General features: G+C 46.2%; 1 protein-coding gene across 7 annotated transcripts in view; it reads right to left on the minus strand.

Annotated features, from left to right (window-relative positions):
• The window catches only part of COL6A3 (collagen type VI alpha 3 chain), a 72,495-nt gene that overhangs the window by 41,599 nt on the left and 14,095 nt on the right, over positions 1–16,801 (minus strand). For 4 of the 7 annotated variants that reach the window (XM_045575831.1, XM_036421270.2, XM_036421274.2 and 1 more), the window contains 5 exons: positions 12,529–13,131; positions 8,179–8,763; positions 5,824–6,423; positions 3,779–4,345; positions 1,700–2,308 (listed from right to left, as the gene is read on the minus strand). In XM_045575831.1, coding sequence (XP_045431787.1) covers positions 1,700–2,308; positions 3,779–4,345; positions 5,824–6,423; positions 8,179–8,763; positions 12,529–13,131 — 2,964 coding nt within the window. The remainder of the gene's footprint in view (positions 1–1,699; positions 2,309–3,778; positions 4,346–5,823; positions 6,424–8,178; positions 8,764–12,528; positions 13,132–16,801) is intronic. The other 3 variants (XM_045575832.1, XM_036421275.2, XM_036421276.2) reach the window with 3 other exon arrangements.

Genomic DNA, 16,801 nt, shown 5'->3' on the forward strand with positions numbered 1-16,801 from the left:
ATGGTATTTCGGGAAGGAGGGGACCTCAGCGGTGACAGCAAAATGTCACTTGTGAATTGCCAATGCATTGGAGGGGCCTTGAGAAGAGCACTCTGGGTGGAGTGGCAAGAGTGAGGGGCAGAGAGGTGGGTTCAGAGTGAAGTTATAGGGCATATATAATAGGAACTCACCTAAGAGGAGACTGAGGCGCTGCTGGAGGGGATGCAGGGCACCATGAGAGAGTGTTTGACACAGAGAGAAAGCGACAGGTTTGCAGAATGAAGGAAACCACCTTCCCATCCTCAGTGGAGAACTGGTGATGCAGGAGCGAGAAGAATCAGGTGATCAGGTGACGGGAGAGCCCGGGAGCAGAGGCGGGTCACCACAGGCACAGGAGGGAAGCTGAGTTGGGGATACCGGTGCTGGGATGGACCACATGGTGCTTCTGGGAGTTCTTTTCCAATTTACTTACATTTCTCAGAGTAATGGGATTCCAGCCACCATCTCAGACTAAGCTGAGGGAGAAGAGCATAGAAGAAGCGGGTGGGAAGAAAGGAGGAGGAAGGATATAGTCACTTGAAAGAGGGAATGTGAGTGAGCAGGAATCCTGTTATTATGGAAACATGGGCTTGCGCTTCAGGTAAAGGAGCCGCACGTTCTGATGCCGACATTTCCAAAGGGCGCTCTCAGGACACAGGCGCTGCAGCTATGCTGTGCAAAAGGCTCTGGCCCCACTGCGCTGGAGGCACCACGCACATTGATTAGGGGTAAAGCTCTTTCCCTTTGTTTACCTCATGATGCCTACATTCATCTGGTGACAAACCCTTTAGAACAATCCACGTGCTGCTCTCTGGCCTGGACGCCAGCGAGGAGAAGCTGACACCCCTCCCTCGCACTGTGTCCGTCAGCCTCACCTCCCTCGTCTACCCAAAGGCATGTATGCTGCATCCCACTTTTATCCCTGGCTTTTTCTCCTCCCTACCTTCCCCCTGCTCCATGCCATGAGGCCATGGATGGTGTCCTGTAGAACATGAACCGCAGGGAGAAGCCACAGTTCTCTCCCCACCTGGGGCCCAGAGAAGACAGGCCGCTGCTAGGTATTTTTGGAGGGTGTGGCCATATCTCAGTCCCCTTTCTTCTCAGTGGCCAGGCTCCCACCATTTTATAGTTTATTGTAACTAGGCCAAGGAAAGCAGATAGGAAGGAGGATATAAGATAAATACCATCACATAGCCTGGCAGTGTTCCTGCCAGCTAAGACACTTCTCAGCACCAAGAAAATTCCAACACAATCCTCACACTTTGGCTCTGGAAACACCGGTATTTCAGAGACTGTGTTTCAGCTTGACAAAGAGCCTGTGCTCTAACCCCGTCCCTGGTCATGGAAGGCTGCCAGCTGACCTCCCTCCGGCAGCTCAGAACCACACTGAATTGCTGTTATCGATGAGGTGGCTCTGCCCTTTGGATACCTACACAAAAGCCTTCATGCAGAGTCAGAGCACCTACACTGTCAGCGAGGCACATGCCCTTCCTCAGCCTTTTCTTTGGCCAAAAACATGAATCTCAGCATCTCCCCAAGCCTCTGCCATTTCTAAAAACCAAACAAGGTTCCCAATTCTTCACAAAATTAGGTGTAAATAGAAGAAACAAAATGTGCAGGCCACAGTCCAAAGTAGCACCGGATGTTTCAAGGAATGATGATCCAAGAGTCCCCTCCTTACCTGGCCTCGATGGAAGACTAAACACCGGCTCCAAATTGTGCAATTCTTCGCTGGTGAGCTGGGTCACCCTCTGGGAGATGTCCTGCTGGACATTCTCCAGCCGCCTGAAGGTGGGAACGGCCACAGCAAAGTCTGGGATGTAGGAGATGGTCTGCATCTCCGTGATGTCGGCATTCCCGATGCCAATGCCAATGGGCACGACCCTGCCCCTCTTCAGGACCTCTGAGGGGCCTCTCACGTCATCCCCGGACCTGTCTGCTGTGAGGACGATCAGGAGTTGGGGAACGCCTTCTGCCATCCTGCTTCCGGCAGAGCTAATCAGGATATTCCTCAGGACAAAGTCCAGAGCGGCCCCAGTGTTGGGGGTCGGCCCTCCCAGCAGTGCCAGCCTTTGAATGGCACCGACCACGCTCTGCTGATCCATGTATGAATTCAGGTAGAACTCAGGCCTGGTCCGGTCACTGTACTGCACCACGGCCACACGGACTCGGTCTGGGCCCACATCCAGGCTCTCCACCAGTCTCTGGACAAAATCCTTCAACAGAGAGAAGCCGCTCCTGACACCATCAGAGCCGTCGAGTAGAAACACCACATCCTTTCCAGCTGAACCTGGAAGGAAGACAGCCCAAATGACTCACACAGGATTTGAGAGGGACAGTTCCACTACTGATGGTGGTGGGCTGAAGAATGTCCGATTCAGAATACCCAGAACTTGGCTTTGGGGATGTCCTTATAGGTGAGAGACAAGAGGATCAGGTTTAGAGGAAGAAGATATGAGGAGGGAAACAGAAGTCAGAGAAGAGAGAAGACACTATGCCTCTGCCTTTGAAGCTGGAGGATGGAGCCGTGAACCAAGGAATGCAGGTGGTGTCTAGAAACTGGAAAAGGCCAGGAACCTCCAAGAGGGACATATTAGTGGTCAAAAATCCTTTCATCTACAATCCTTGCTGATACCTTGCTTTTAGCCCAATGAAACTAGTTTTGCAATTCTCACCTCTAAAACTGTCAGAGAATTAATTCCTTTTGTTTTAAGCCACTCCACTTGCCACAGGAGGAAACAAACTCACTAATTTATATAGATAGCCCTTTCATTTTAGAATTGTTCAAGTCTTGAGCAATAAACTCTCAAAGGTGTACTCAAGAAAAACACTGAGGGCTAGAGAGATCTGGGTGGAAGAGACTGCATAACCAGTAACATTTTATACTTGGCGGTTTCAAATAAATTGCTACAAGTCACAGTGGATCAATGGGGGAAAAATGTAACCCAGATGTCCAGGTTACAATCCAAAACCAACAGTTTGTGGGACCAATAGTCAATGCAGACACTCTAGATTCTCAGCTTTTAATAAAAAGGATTGTAGATGAAAGGATTTTTGACCACTAATATGTCTAAATTTTTATCATGTATCTTACTGTGAAACTCGAGGCCCAAATATCTGTGCACTTGGGAGAGAGGGTGTCCCTTAGCATGGCCTGTGCCCTCTTGCAATCCAGGACCCCTCAGGGGATGTTCACTTCCCAGCTTAGGCCCACTCCCTTGGGGAGTCAGACATCCCTATGGCAGCCCAGGAGTCCTCGGGGGATGTGTCAGACAACCTTAGCACTGCTGAGGAGGCGGGAGAGGCTCCTGCCACCACCACTGTACTCACAGCTGTGAGCCCGGCTTGTGGCTGAGCAGAGCTCCCCCTGTGGGTGCGCACTGATCACCAGGGGGCAGCTCCTGCGTTGAGCATCTATCTGCCCCCGGGTGGTCAGTGCACGTCATAGCAACCGGTTGTTCCTGCTCATTCTGCCTTTAGGGTCAATTTGCATATTACCCTTTGATTGTATAGGATACTCTCATGTCCTTCCAAATAATCACCCTGATTTTCCTGTTTTGTCCTAAAGAACAGTTGGAAAATCCAAGTGAGGAAGGAAAAGTCATATTTCATTGTTCCTACAGAAACCATTTGTTAGTCTTCCACCTTCCCTGGAAACCCAAGGATGGCTTCGATCTCAGGACCTGGAGCCAGTAGCCCACCATCAAGCCACACCCTGAAGAGCTAAGCTGAAGGTACAACCAGAATTCCTATGCCATACCTGGTGAAGGCACTGGCACTGTTTTTAGGAGATTCACAATCTGTGGTTGAAGTTCTCCAATCTTGGGAAGCGACTCCGCAGCCAGGATAAAGGCGGGGGATGGTACTACCAGCTCTAACTGGGCAGGATCTGCATTCTTGGCCTGTAACACGAAAGGTATCACCCCACTCTGCTTCAGCAGGCGTGCCGGCTCTTCCACACTATCAAACGAGCGTCCCGCCACCAGCAGCACCAGGAACTGGGGCACCCCATCCTCCATCCGGCTCCCGGCGGACCTCACATAAATGGATCTGAGTGCATCTTCCAGGGCATAGCCCACGTTGAGGGTTTTGCCAGTCTTGATTTTCATTCTTTTCACAAAACTCAGGATTTCGGGCTTATGCTGGTGCTGATTAAAATGAGACTCGACCCTGACATTGTCGCTGTACTGAGCCACTGCAATTCGGGTCCCATCCGGCTTCACATCTAGCTCATCGATCACTTTGTAGAGAAAGTCACGGACAACTTGGAACTGGCCCACAAGATTGGCTGAGCCATCAAAGAGAAATAGAATATCTCGCTTGCTCTCTACAAGAAAAAGGAGGTTAGGACACCGTGAGGTTCAAGAATATAACAGGCACCAAACTGACATCAGCCCAGCACCACCAGCATTTGGTAACAGTTCACCCAATTCATCTGACGATCACTGTACCAACAAGGGAGGCAGAACCTCGCCAGCTGTCAGTAAAATGTCTGTTTCAGCCCAGCTAGTGTGGCTCAGCATTGACCCATGAATTAAGAGATCATAGTTTGATTCTCTTTGGAGCACATGCCCAGGTTGTGGGCTCAATCTACAGTAGAGGGTGTGCAGAAGCAGCTGATCAGTGATTCTCTCTCATCATTGATGTTTCTATCTCTCTCTCTCCCTCTCTCTTCCTCTCTGAAATCAATTAAAAAAAAACATTTTTTAAATGTTTGTGTCAAAGCAGTGTATACTTGCAAAAGACCAAAATAACAAGTCAACCTACCCAATCTGAGAGCTTCTCAACAGAGCAAGACAAGGACAAGCCCACAGAGTTCTATTGATACACTAGGGGCCATCATTCGAGGAGAACAAACAGTGTTTTCAAACTATAAATTATCAATCATGTTTATTGTCCTTTTGTCTAAAAATTAATCTATCTCTAATGAAAAAGGCCGATGTAGGTTAATTGCACAGGGATAACTGAGTTGACACATTATCAGCTGAGTCGATGATCAGCTCTAACTGGATTATCTTTTCATTAAATTGAAGGTAATGGATTATGACCCAAAATGGAGTATCTCATTGCTCTGTGGTCAGGCAGGCTGTCTGTCACTGCTTTCCAAGCTACTGTATTTAGACAACAAAAAAGGATGACCACCCATATGGGACTACACTGGATAACGTGAACATGATTTTCAGTTCACACAATGGGAATTCATTCGATTAGGTTTTGGTTGTCTCAGTCTTGTTACCTGTCCGTGTGATGTCAACTGCAAGATCCAGTACTTGATATCTCTCACCATCAAATTAATTTGCAAAAAGAACAACTATCCAAGACTTCCTTTGGAAATCATGTTACTGCCACATAAAGTGGCAGCCTTTGTTGAGTTTACAACAAATAATTGTCTAGATACAGCAGATTTTGAATATAACAAAAAAAAAGCCATCTAAAGAAAAGAACTATGATTTCTAACTGATGCCAAGGCATCCTCATGTGTGACAGGAAACCCACCTCTATCTATCTACACCCTCTCACTTCCACCAGAATCTTCACAGGCATTGGGGGTGGAGGAGACAGCTTTTGAATAAAGGGTGGGATAAGATGCAAAGAATGTAAGCTGAATTTCCTAGACTTGCTTTCATCAATGAACACCCTTTATATAGAGAATGTAAACTTGCTGGTACAGTGTCTCAGACCCCCAATCAAAATACTTCAACCGAAGGAAGTCAGTCGAGTTTCTAGGGTTCACCATTCCATTGAGTTTGGGTTGGGCCACCTGCCTGCCAGGGGAGGGAGCCCCGAGCAGTGGGAGAGCTTTACCTGGCTGGGTGACTTGCACTTCCTCCACACCTCCACTAACATATGTGGTTAGGGGCTGAATGAGCTGCTGCGGCAAAGCTGGCAGAGAGCTGAAATCATCCATGAGATACACCAGGCTCGGGTTAAAAGCAATCTGCTCAAGCTCGGCCTTATCCGCCTGGTTAGCTCCCACACAAAAGGTCAGGATGCCCTCACGGGCTAGTGCATTGGCGGCTTGCAAATAGGAATCCTCAGACCGCCCAGCCGTAAGCAGGAGCAGGAGCTGCGGGACGTGTTCACGGATCCTGCTGCCGCCAGTTTCAATGAAGTGGTTGGCATGAACATAGCGCAGGGCCGAGCCCGTGTTCAGGCCTGACCCCCCCTGGAGCTGCAGCTGTCTCAGGTGAGCAAGCAAATCTGACTTTGTCTGGTACGTGTTTAGGGAGAACTCCGTGACCGGAGTATCACTAAATTGCACTAAACCCACACGAATATTGTCGCTTCCAACATCAAGGCTGTTAACTACATTCATTACAAAGTCCCGCACATAGGGGAAGTTGGTCTTTCCAACGTTGAGTGATCCATCCAAAAGAAAGATGATATCCCTTGGGTTTACGTGAACTGCAGTGAAGCACAGAAAAGAAAGTGAGACACAAACACTCATGTGTGCCTGCAATCAGTGCACACATGACAACACTCAAGACATAAGACATCAGTGAGGCAAAGCATATCCGTCTGGTAAAATATGGCAGAGGTGCGCATATTTTCCCTCCGTGGCTACCAGTGCTATGAGGTATGCCATAGCCAAGTTTATGAGACCAAATTGGCTCACAGAGAGACACAGCGCCAAAGGTAGAGTGCTTTCAACCAACAAAAAGGATCAGAGTCCTTGAACCAGAACATCCTTCCTCGAGAATAAATTTTGCAAGAATGACATCAAATTCTGCCTCATTCGTGTCTCTGAATCAGGTTCACAGCCAAGTTCACCTGGGTCCTCAGGGTTCACCTCTATGCATTCACAGAGATTTCCCTTACAGATAAGTTAGAAGCGTTAACCCAAGTTAACCTGAGAACATGAGTCCCTTATGACTAAAAAACTCAACACTGTTAGTCTGTTCTCATCTTGAGGGATTCCTACGGGCACCCATTTGTCATTTCCTACTGTCCTCTTTTCCTAAAAGGGCATCACGGGGTTGCCAGATGTTAATACAAAAGGGTACCTATGGGAATCCCTCTGGGTGAGATCACAGGATCCCAGAAACATGTGAAAATACAGTCTTAGTGCTATGTTTGGCTGTATATATGAAGAATCAAAAGTGTAATTCTCAAATTAGAGTGTTTTCCCAACACATTTAGTACATGTCCTTTAAAAAAATTACTTCCCATCTCTTCCTTGGTGTCTCACTGAAATTTAAACCTAACAACTAATTTTATCCTTTATTCTATCAAATTGTACTTTGGCTATGAGAAGGTGGGTTAGAATTTTTAAGAAAATAAAAGAGAGGGAGAGAGATAGGCATTCAGAGAGAGAAAGAGAGAGAGAGAGAGAGAGAGAGAGAGAGAGAGAGAGAGAGAGAGAGAGGCTTTTAGAAGACCAGAGAGCATGAAGAGAAAACATGCACTCATGCAACATGGGTCCTACAACATGGGTCATACAACATGCAACATGGGTCATGCAACATGGGTTGTACACTGAACACTCTTTCAGTGGAAAAGTGTTTCCATGGTATTCATCTTCATTGAGGACGGCAAATTATATTTATTCAATTCATAAGCTCATAGACTGCTAGAATGTGTTTTAAAATAACTTCCCACTGACAATCATGTTAAATGAGCGATTGGAACAACCACTGGGATTTTCTCTTCACCCCTATTCATTCACTATACTTTGCACTGAAAGAAATCCCTAAAGAGAGAGGAGGGAGGGTTAATGTTCTACCCTGGTTGGGGAGGAAGATTCCAGGCTACATGTTGGTAGTGGGAAAAGGAGGCCAGGCAAGTGTCACCAAGAGAAACAGAATACTGGAACCTCATGAAGGACAGGAACTGAGAATTGACCTCCTCAACTAGGAGCTTCGAAGATAGGTGACCCTGAACCTATAATTTGAGACAGATGGTTCTTATGACATTTGAAGGCTTGCAATCTCATGTGACATCTTAAGACATGCAGTTGTATCATAGGTTATCTAAGTCTTACAATTCCCTGCTCAGGATACCTGGAAACCTGAAATAAATCTCATGGGTGGCTCTTGCTTCCACCACTTCAGAGTTGTCCCTTAACTGAACACAAGTAAAACTTTCTTTCGTTTTGTTTCTCAAAGGCTCAGCCGGCAAACCACCCTGTGGTGTGTCGGACACCTCCCACCCTGGCCGTACCTTCCGTGGTTCCGGAGAGGGTCCTGAGAGGTGCCAGCAAGCTGGGCAACATGCCCTGCAAAGGGGCAGTTTGAAACTCAGCCGGGGTGAACACCAGCGACGAATCGAAGGCCATGTCCGCCAGCTCCCCCTGGTCGGCAGCCTTGCTCCCAACTGCAAAACACAGGATGCTGCTCCTCTTCAGTTCCTGGGCCGGCTGGCTGACTTCGTCTAGGGACTTACCACCTGTAATCAGCACCAGGAGCTTGGGGACCCCCTCGGCGGCCCGGTGCCCTGCCGCACTAGTGAACAGGTTGTTCCGAACAAAGTCCAGAGCAGCACCTGTGTTCAGGGCCGAGCCTCCCATGGGCTTCATTCTCCGCACAGCAGTCATGACTTCCCTCTTGCTGGGGTAGCTACTGAAGTAAAACTCTGGCCTCACAGTGTCTGCGTACTGAGCTACTGCCACCTGGATGAGATCCTGTCCAATTTCCAGCCTCTGGATGACCTTGCTAATGAAGTCACGGATGGCATTGAAGTTGGACAGTTCCAGTGCTGATGAGCCATCCACCAGGAAAAGTATGTCCCGTTTGTTGACTTCGATGACTGTAGGTAACAACATGAGAAGGTGAGTAGAGCAGTCTGACCAACCACATTCAACTATGACTCTACACAGTTCATTCTGTTTAAAGGACTTCCCCATTGGCTCTGGCTAATGTGATGTGAGGCGGGGGAGCTTGTCATTACACACATAGGAGAATGACAGCCCTATGGGATGGCACATCCCCCACCCACTCGGCACTTTTGTACAAAATTATTGCCCAAGAACAGATTTCGTTTCAGTAGTCACCTGATTAGCATGTTGTCACTGAAAATGTCAGGAAGCCCTTTCCTGCCATAAATCTAAGGCGTGGGTTTGCGAGGCCAGAATGAGGCCACAGCTTGGGTAATGGAGGAAGCAATCAGTGAGGCTCAGAGGCCCCTGTGGCACAATCGTGAGTTCATGAGCACCTACTGCCAAGTGCAAATGCTAAGAGCGCAAACACCCATTCCTTCCGTTCTAGTCTCCTTGCCTTGATTTTTTCAGGCAGCAGGGGAAGTAACACACCAATTACTTGGCATCATAAAACTTATAAAAAGGAAACCAGTGTCAAAACCAGTAAATGGCACAGAGCATTTTTCAGTCGGAGCTTGTGCTGTGAAGGCTCTAAGTCTCGTGGTAAGCATGTGATTACTTAAAGACAAACCACAAAGCAAGGACACCTGGACAAGGCCCCTGTGCCCTGCATGTCACCGAGTGGGCAGTGCCTGAGTCATGGGACCAAAGACTTGAATCAGCCCATCACACCCCACCCAGAAACCGGCAGGGCGTCCAGACTTATAGGAACACCAGTGCTGACAGCTAAGGCCAGAGGGCTCCGTTTATTCAGTCATGATCTGGCCACAAGGAGCCCCTGTCACTTGTGTGGTCAGATCAATAATATGTAGCACATGTGACTTCACTGACATTTATCGGTCCACACTCTTCTCTTTAAGAGAAAACATGGAAATGCACACAGACACCAAGCATTAGGAGCAGGCACACAAAGACCATGGCTTTGGTGCCAAGTTGTGATGTAAACAATACATTTCGAGTCCTCAGCTCTCCTGGAGACCTGCAGATGCCTGGGGATCTCACTGTACCTGCCGCTGAAACACAGGAGTGTCCCATGCCCACCTTCTTTTCCCCCTCCATTGCTCTATGGAGGACATGTATGAGCCATACAAACAGCCATATGCCTGCTTTCACACACAGACAAGGACAGCGAGCACACCTGGGTCTATATGCACTCACAAACGCCCCCACTTATAACCACAGATGGAGGAGCTGATGCTGATACCCTATGTGCAGTTTCCTATGCTCAGCATGAGGTGTGCACCACATGTGATGGGTTTCTAGAAAGACCAATCAGCACACACCCTGTCCCATCCTACTCCTGGCACCTGCTGGAGTGGCAGCCCCTTGCTCATGACTTGCCTACCCAAGCAGAGTCTCTTTGCTCTTACAACTGGTTCTGCTGGGACTTCCTTGCTGGGAAGTGAGCCTGAGGTTCCACTAATCTGTCAGTTTCAGCTCCTTCAGGCTCCAATCCTCCAGCCACACCTGAAGCCCCAAATCTGCTCACCCTGACTCCCAATTGGCCCCTTGCACACTACACTTCCCTCTCTCCATCTTCAGGGCCTTGACCCCAGCTCCCTGGCCCTTCCCTCAATCAGACACTCCTGGCAAGCTTTGCACTCTGCTCAAAGCTGTCACACAGCAAATTAAGGTGGGAGGAGGCCCTCAGCTCCCATTGCACCCACCATACCCTACCCTCCCTCCCCCACACCAATAACTCCATGTCTTCCTCCTAATCAGCTTCTTGGCGGCTCGGGCCCCAGGCGATCTCTGTCTCCCTGGATTCACACTGCCCTCACCTGGCTTCCAGCACCCTCCCTCTGTCACTGACTGCTCCCCTAGGCTTCTTTTCAGAACTTTCCTTTCCTCACCAGCTGTACAAGCACAGTGCCTGCAGCCTGGTCTCAGGCCTGACTCTCCCTATCCACACTCCCAGACCTCTCCTCTCAGCCCACAACCATGTCAGCCCCAATGCCATGCTCCTCTCACTCGCACTCCACGTGCCCACAGGAAAGCTGTTCTCTCTCTTGTCAAGTAATCACCAGACCCACTGGGAGGCACCAGACTCCTGTGTGCTGTAGGCAGCCACTTGGGACTCTCTCCCCTCTGCTCCTCACCTGCTTGCCTCCTTTCTTCATACCCCTCTTGGGCCAGCCTTCCCTGGCCACCCCATCTGAAGCTCTTGGCCCCATTGCTCCCACTCACCGCCCCCTTCCTGGCCTCATCCCTCCAGTTCCCTCAGGCTCCACGCCATCCTCCCTCCCCGCAGCCACACCTGAAGCCCCAAATCTGCTCACCCTGACTTCCCTGTAGTGTCCTCATCTAACTCTTCACTGGGGAATATTTGGTGTGGTCGCTGGTTTATAATTTTGTCATCTATCTCCCCATTATACTCTGACATGCCAGCAGCCACACTAGTCTTGGTCACCAGCCTGTAACTCCAGGGCCTGGAATACTGTTGGGCTCAAACCAGAGAGCCAAGAGTACTAGGTGAATATTTAAAAACTAATCACAAAGATTAAAGATGATGTGTAAACTGGGAATTAACACTTAATCAGCTAGTTAGCTTAGGAAAACTGAAATGAGGGCAACACGCTGTCCAAAATAAAAAAGTTTGAAACTTTGCCTGGAACAGAACTATATATTCACCAAGTGTGATCCCTATGTCCTCAGCCCATCATCACGCAGCTGGTGAGTGTGGGATTCAGGCTCAGAGGCCAGTTCACCATGGCGCTCCTGCAGTGTTTACAAAACCTGTGGAAATCGGGTATTTGTTTCCAAAAATGTACAAGCCCGGAGAAACCTTAGTGGATTGTATTCCCATTAGAGGGATGTCTGGAAATATCAAAAGGATCTTCAGAATGTAATGTCATGTCGATTCTAATTAACCTCCCCAACTACATGCCTGCAGCCATTGTAACAAGATCTCTGATGGATGGAGGGCATCCACAGCTCATATCACTGTACACCTGTGTGCTGGTTCTTTAACTGCCTTGCATCAAGCACCATTGCATTCTTATTTAAATTCTGAGATCCACTTCCTAACTCCCACAGTTGTTACATGTTGTATTTATGGGACTTGGTTAGTTCTATATTTTTTAAATGGCTCCTATTGGTCTTCCTGCCAAAGACCCATATTTGTGTGTATGTCATCATGTCTCCATTCAGAAGAACTATTACTAAATTTGACAGGTGCAGGAAAAAGTTTCTCCTAAATATTACTCCACGTGAGGGCTCTGTAATACATTTCCAGCAGAAGCGCACTTCTCAATACTCAGCACACAGAGGGCTTTGGGAGACAGCCCCCAGGGATCTGTGAGCACACCTCTAACATCCTGGCTCTCAGAAGCCAACGCCCTTTCCCTGGAGTCATTTTCCCAGGACTGTGATGAGCCCTTGCGGTCCACCACTAGCATGACTGCACGATGAGGAGATGACACAATGATGTCTGATGTCTCAAAGGAGCAGGTCTGTTGAATTGGCCTCACAGACTGACAAGGACTTTCCACTCACTCATACATCTTCAGCTTTTTAGACACCCCACCATCCCAGACATGAGATCCAAGAGCCAGCTCACCTCCAGAGGGCTCAGCTGTGGTACTTACAGGTCCTCCTCAAGTGATTCATTCTGTGAGGTGCCCGCCTTCCTTCCACAAAAGCCAACACACAAAACAGCCCGCAACCCCTTCGGATGGTGAGAAGAGCATACGTACCTTGTGTGACAATGGTTGGCGGTTGCAAGACAATGTGCCTTTGGGCCACGCCAACAATGTACGACAGTAATTGCTCCTGGAGGTCCCCAAAGCTACGGAATTCCGGGACAGTAAACACCAAGTTGTCATTGGTAGCTATGTACTGAAGCTCTGCCCTGGGGGCGGCCTGGGCTCCGAGGGCGAAAGAGAATACGCTAGCCTGCTTCAGCGCCACCACCCCGTCGTGGATCTCGTCACTAGAAGGCCCGGCACTTATGAGCACCAGCACCTGGGGAACCCCTTCGTCCACACGGCTGCCCCCTGCCCGAGTGAAGTGATTCTCCACCACAAAATCAAGGGCAAAGCCGATATTGGCCAACTCCCCACCAATGAACCCAAGGGCTTTGACCGCATCCAGAACCTGAGCCTTGGTGGGGTAGGTGTCCAAGGAGAACATGGTTCTGGGCTCATCGCTATACTGGACCACCCCCACTCGGATCTGCTGAGCTCCGACTGAGAGTCTCTCAAGGAAATTGACAAGGAAGTCGCGAATGACTGTGAAATTGACACTTCCGGTGTTGTTTGATCCATCAATAAGGAAAATAATGTCAGCAGAGTCTTGTGCTTGAAAAGAAAGAAATGCAAAAATGTGAAAGCGTTAGAACAAGTGACCACATGCATTGTTCAGTGTCCTGACATGTTTCTTTGGAAACCAATAAGAAACACGAAATACAAACAAACAAAACACATGTTGATTAGGGAATGTGGAATTCTCTTTTCGTTCTGCATTCGGAATGAATAAGAGGCAACTTCTTGGAATTGATAATGTAAAATAGGAACCTTTATCTTATATTTTCATTTGTCCTATCTGTGTAGGGCAGATTTTCACATTCACTTTTCTGTGGGTGAAAATCATGAGTGCATATTCTAAAATTTTTCTACTAAATTTGGAGGGAAATACAGTATCATAGAATTGTGCACTACCATACCCACAGGATAAAATAAAGGAGGACATTAATTAAGGTTCAGAGTTGAATTCCAATTTGGGAGCGTTTCTCTTATTATCCTCAAGTGATTGTAAGAATTTTTTATTTAAAAAAAAAAAGAATTTTTTATCTAAATCCACAGCTACAAAATGTAATGTCAGATTCAGGGGCTGGATTCTTGAGCAACTGTTGTCTTCTTTTGTTTTTTGTTTTTTCAGATGGCTGCACACATGCAACTTTGTTAATTTGAAAGGTAGATCTCAAATGGCACTTCAAGTTTTAATTTTCAAAATACTCTGATAAAGTTTTGAGTCGAATTTATTTTCTCATAAAAAGATTAATTGTGTGAAACTCCAATGCAGGTCTGGGATTAGGCTAGATGTTGTGCTCATGTACTTCTGCTAGTGCCTCTATATTCAGTCACATAATGCAGAACAATGTTAAGCAGAGTGATATGAAACCAGTCATGACATAATTATCCAACTTTGTTTTTATGACATCCTAAATTGCTTGCCCAGTGGGACCATATGCACCTAATAAACCCTTAATCATAATTAAATCTGTGGTTATATTAATGGACATAAAAATGGCCAATAAGAAACTTCCATTCCGACACTAAGAATTGGAATTTCATAGAAGCACTGAGCAATCAATAAGTCTACAAACCTGAGTAGAATATTTCAAAGGCTCAGCTAGAATATGAAATCAGACTAATTTAAACTATAGGAAAAGCAAAATTATTCTGGTGAGAGATTTTTTGATAACTTAAGTGTATGACAGAATAGGAAGAGATTCAAATGAACATATATGGCATTTACATTCGGAGATTTTAGAAAACTATAGTTTGGGCATAATTATATTATAAATAAGACCATTCATTCTGATTTTCTTAATGACTGTTTTAAATATCTTCTATTTAAAACTATTTTTGTGCCAACAAAATTGCTTTTTATTTTCACTGCAGAAATGGAATACAAATCTTGTCTCAGGAAATTGAAAAGTTTTGCCACCGTGAAATTATATTTTTCATCCAAGCTCTCTCATTGTAAAAGCTGAGCCAGTGATACTCAAATCAGAGTATCTCTCACCCTTTCCTCAAATACACATAATCCCTGACAACATCTTTACAGATGAATTCCTAGCATAGGGTAGATGTTAACTTGGGAATATCTTATAAGATCTTTTAAGATTAACTGATAATAAAGTCTAATGAGCATAATTTTTCTTGAGAATAATAGAGATCTTGCATTTTTAATCATTGTATACAGAAAAATTAAGACTGGGCCTTTGCTAAGAATACAAAAAACATTCAGCACTCTTTAGTCAAAACCTAGGATTCCTTAAGAATCTGTGGGAGGGTGATACCAGCAAGTGTGACTACGGAACAGGCCAATGAGATATCTCACGTCATCACCTGACTTGAGGTTCTGCCAATCACATGGAAGAATTCCTCAACATTTCTCAGGCCTGAACCAATGACCCTGAGGGACCAAGGAAGGTTTGCCATATATGTAGCATAGGGAGAGATTTGAAAGAGGAATTAATGATGATCCCAGGGTGAATAATAGAAATTATCATAGGATGACGTATTTCTTACTATTTTATTACTTACTTTTATTGCAATTTGCAATGGTAGACATTAAGAGCAATAAACCCTGAGGGAAAACCCTTGGATATTTCTCTTCTCAAAGGCTGAACAGCTGCAGGTCATAGAAAAATGTTGGATAATTTGTCATCACTGAAAAAAACAACCTTGTCCTCTTATGCACACATGATGGGACACACACGGGCATGCTGTGTTATCCAGGAGAGCCGAAGCCTCAGGAAGACACAAGAGCCAGGTTCTTGTGTTCGGCAGGCACCCCAGTGATCCATAGGGACGTGAAGGGTAATCAGCTCTACCTAGAAATGAAACTGTGAACCTTCTGCCTCTCTGGCTCACATCTCACACCCTTCATGGCATTTTCTACAGAAAACTTCTGCAGTGTCCCTGGAAAAATCAAGGGCTCCTTCAACACTGCTCTCCTGAGCACGTGAGCATGGCACAATGCCTTCCTTACTCACGGGTTGCTTCCTTTCTGTAAAGATAGATTTAAAGGCACCTTTGCATTTCCTATGCAAATGCAAAATGGTTGATAGGTTCCCTGAGTTCTTGAAATCTTTATACTTTTCAGTGAAAAGAAAGCTGGATTTCTCACTGAATATAGATCATCTTTAGTTTTCACTTTAGTTTAAAGCTTTTGTATCCTATATCCACTTAAAAACACAACTTTTAGAGATTGGTTGAGAAGAGTACATTTAGAACATTGGCAATCATTCACATTTTACACACACACACACACACACATATTTCTGGGGAAAAGTTACCTAGTGGACATGTAATGGGAAGAAATTACCCCACCTCATTAGACATCTCTGTAATGCCTTCCCATCTAATTACTTTAACCCAAACGATAAGCAAAAGAATTATTATTATTATCTTTCTGTGGAGCATGCAGTGGGCCATAGTTCTAGAGAAATTGCAAAGTGAAGTTAATTAGAAAAGGCAACATAAATGGATTAATAGTCCACCCTGGTGCTGCTAGTGGCTTGGACGCTAGAAGACAGAGATGCTTTCTCGGCATAAAAACAAAGGTTTATCATCAGTGTGGAAACATGCTGTGCTGATAGCTCACTTAGCATTCAGACTTTAATTATCTGTTCATATATGTACAGTGATTGAACATAAAGGCAAATTCATCCACTCTTTTTCCTGATTTGGCCAAAGCATCAATAAAGATGTTCCATTTCTCTACTGATCCTCTTTATTATTTTTGACATAAATTAGTTATTATACCTATATTCAGAAATGCAATGACCAGTGAATTATGGATTCTGAGGATAGTGTATCGAATGGAATAGGTCATTTTCATGCAACGGGGACTGTTTGGTTTGCGGTGCTCCGAGGGTTCCATGTCCTTTTCCTGTAATCTGGTAGGATCAACACTAACACAGAAAGGAAGCATGTCATTCAAAGGAGGGGAGTGTTTTATATTAAATAGAAATAATCCAGCCTGTCACTCATTCCTCTCTATGAGAAGTAGGCCCACTGGTAGGACATTATTCCTCTCATGCCATCAAACCTGAAATCACAGGGAACCACTGGGAAAACCATTCTCTGAACAACCTAATGAAACACCTTGGGGTTGGTCAGTTCTCAAACCCTTCTTATAACCAAGCTCTGCCTGCCCAAGACAGTTGCTCTGTCCTCCAGACACTGAGTCTCCCTGCTTCCCTTTCTCCTCTCTGCCCTCCATGTCATAGGACAT

Source organism: Pipistrellus kuhlii, unplaced genomic scaffold (genome assembly GCF_014108245.1).
Source record: "Pipistrellus kuhlii isolate mPipKuh1 unplaced genomic scaffold, mPipKuh1.p scaffold_m20_p_7, whole genome shotgun sequence".
In the NCBI taxonomy this organism is placed as follows: domain Eukaryota; kingdom Metazoa; phylum Chordata; class Mammalia; order Chiroptera; family Vespertilionidae; genus Pipistrellus; species Pipistrellus kuhlii.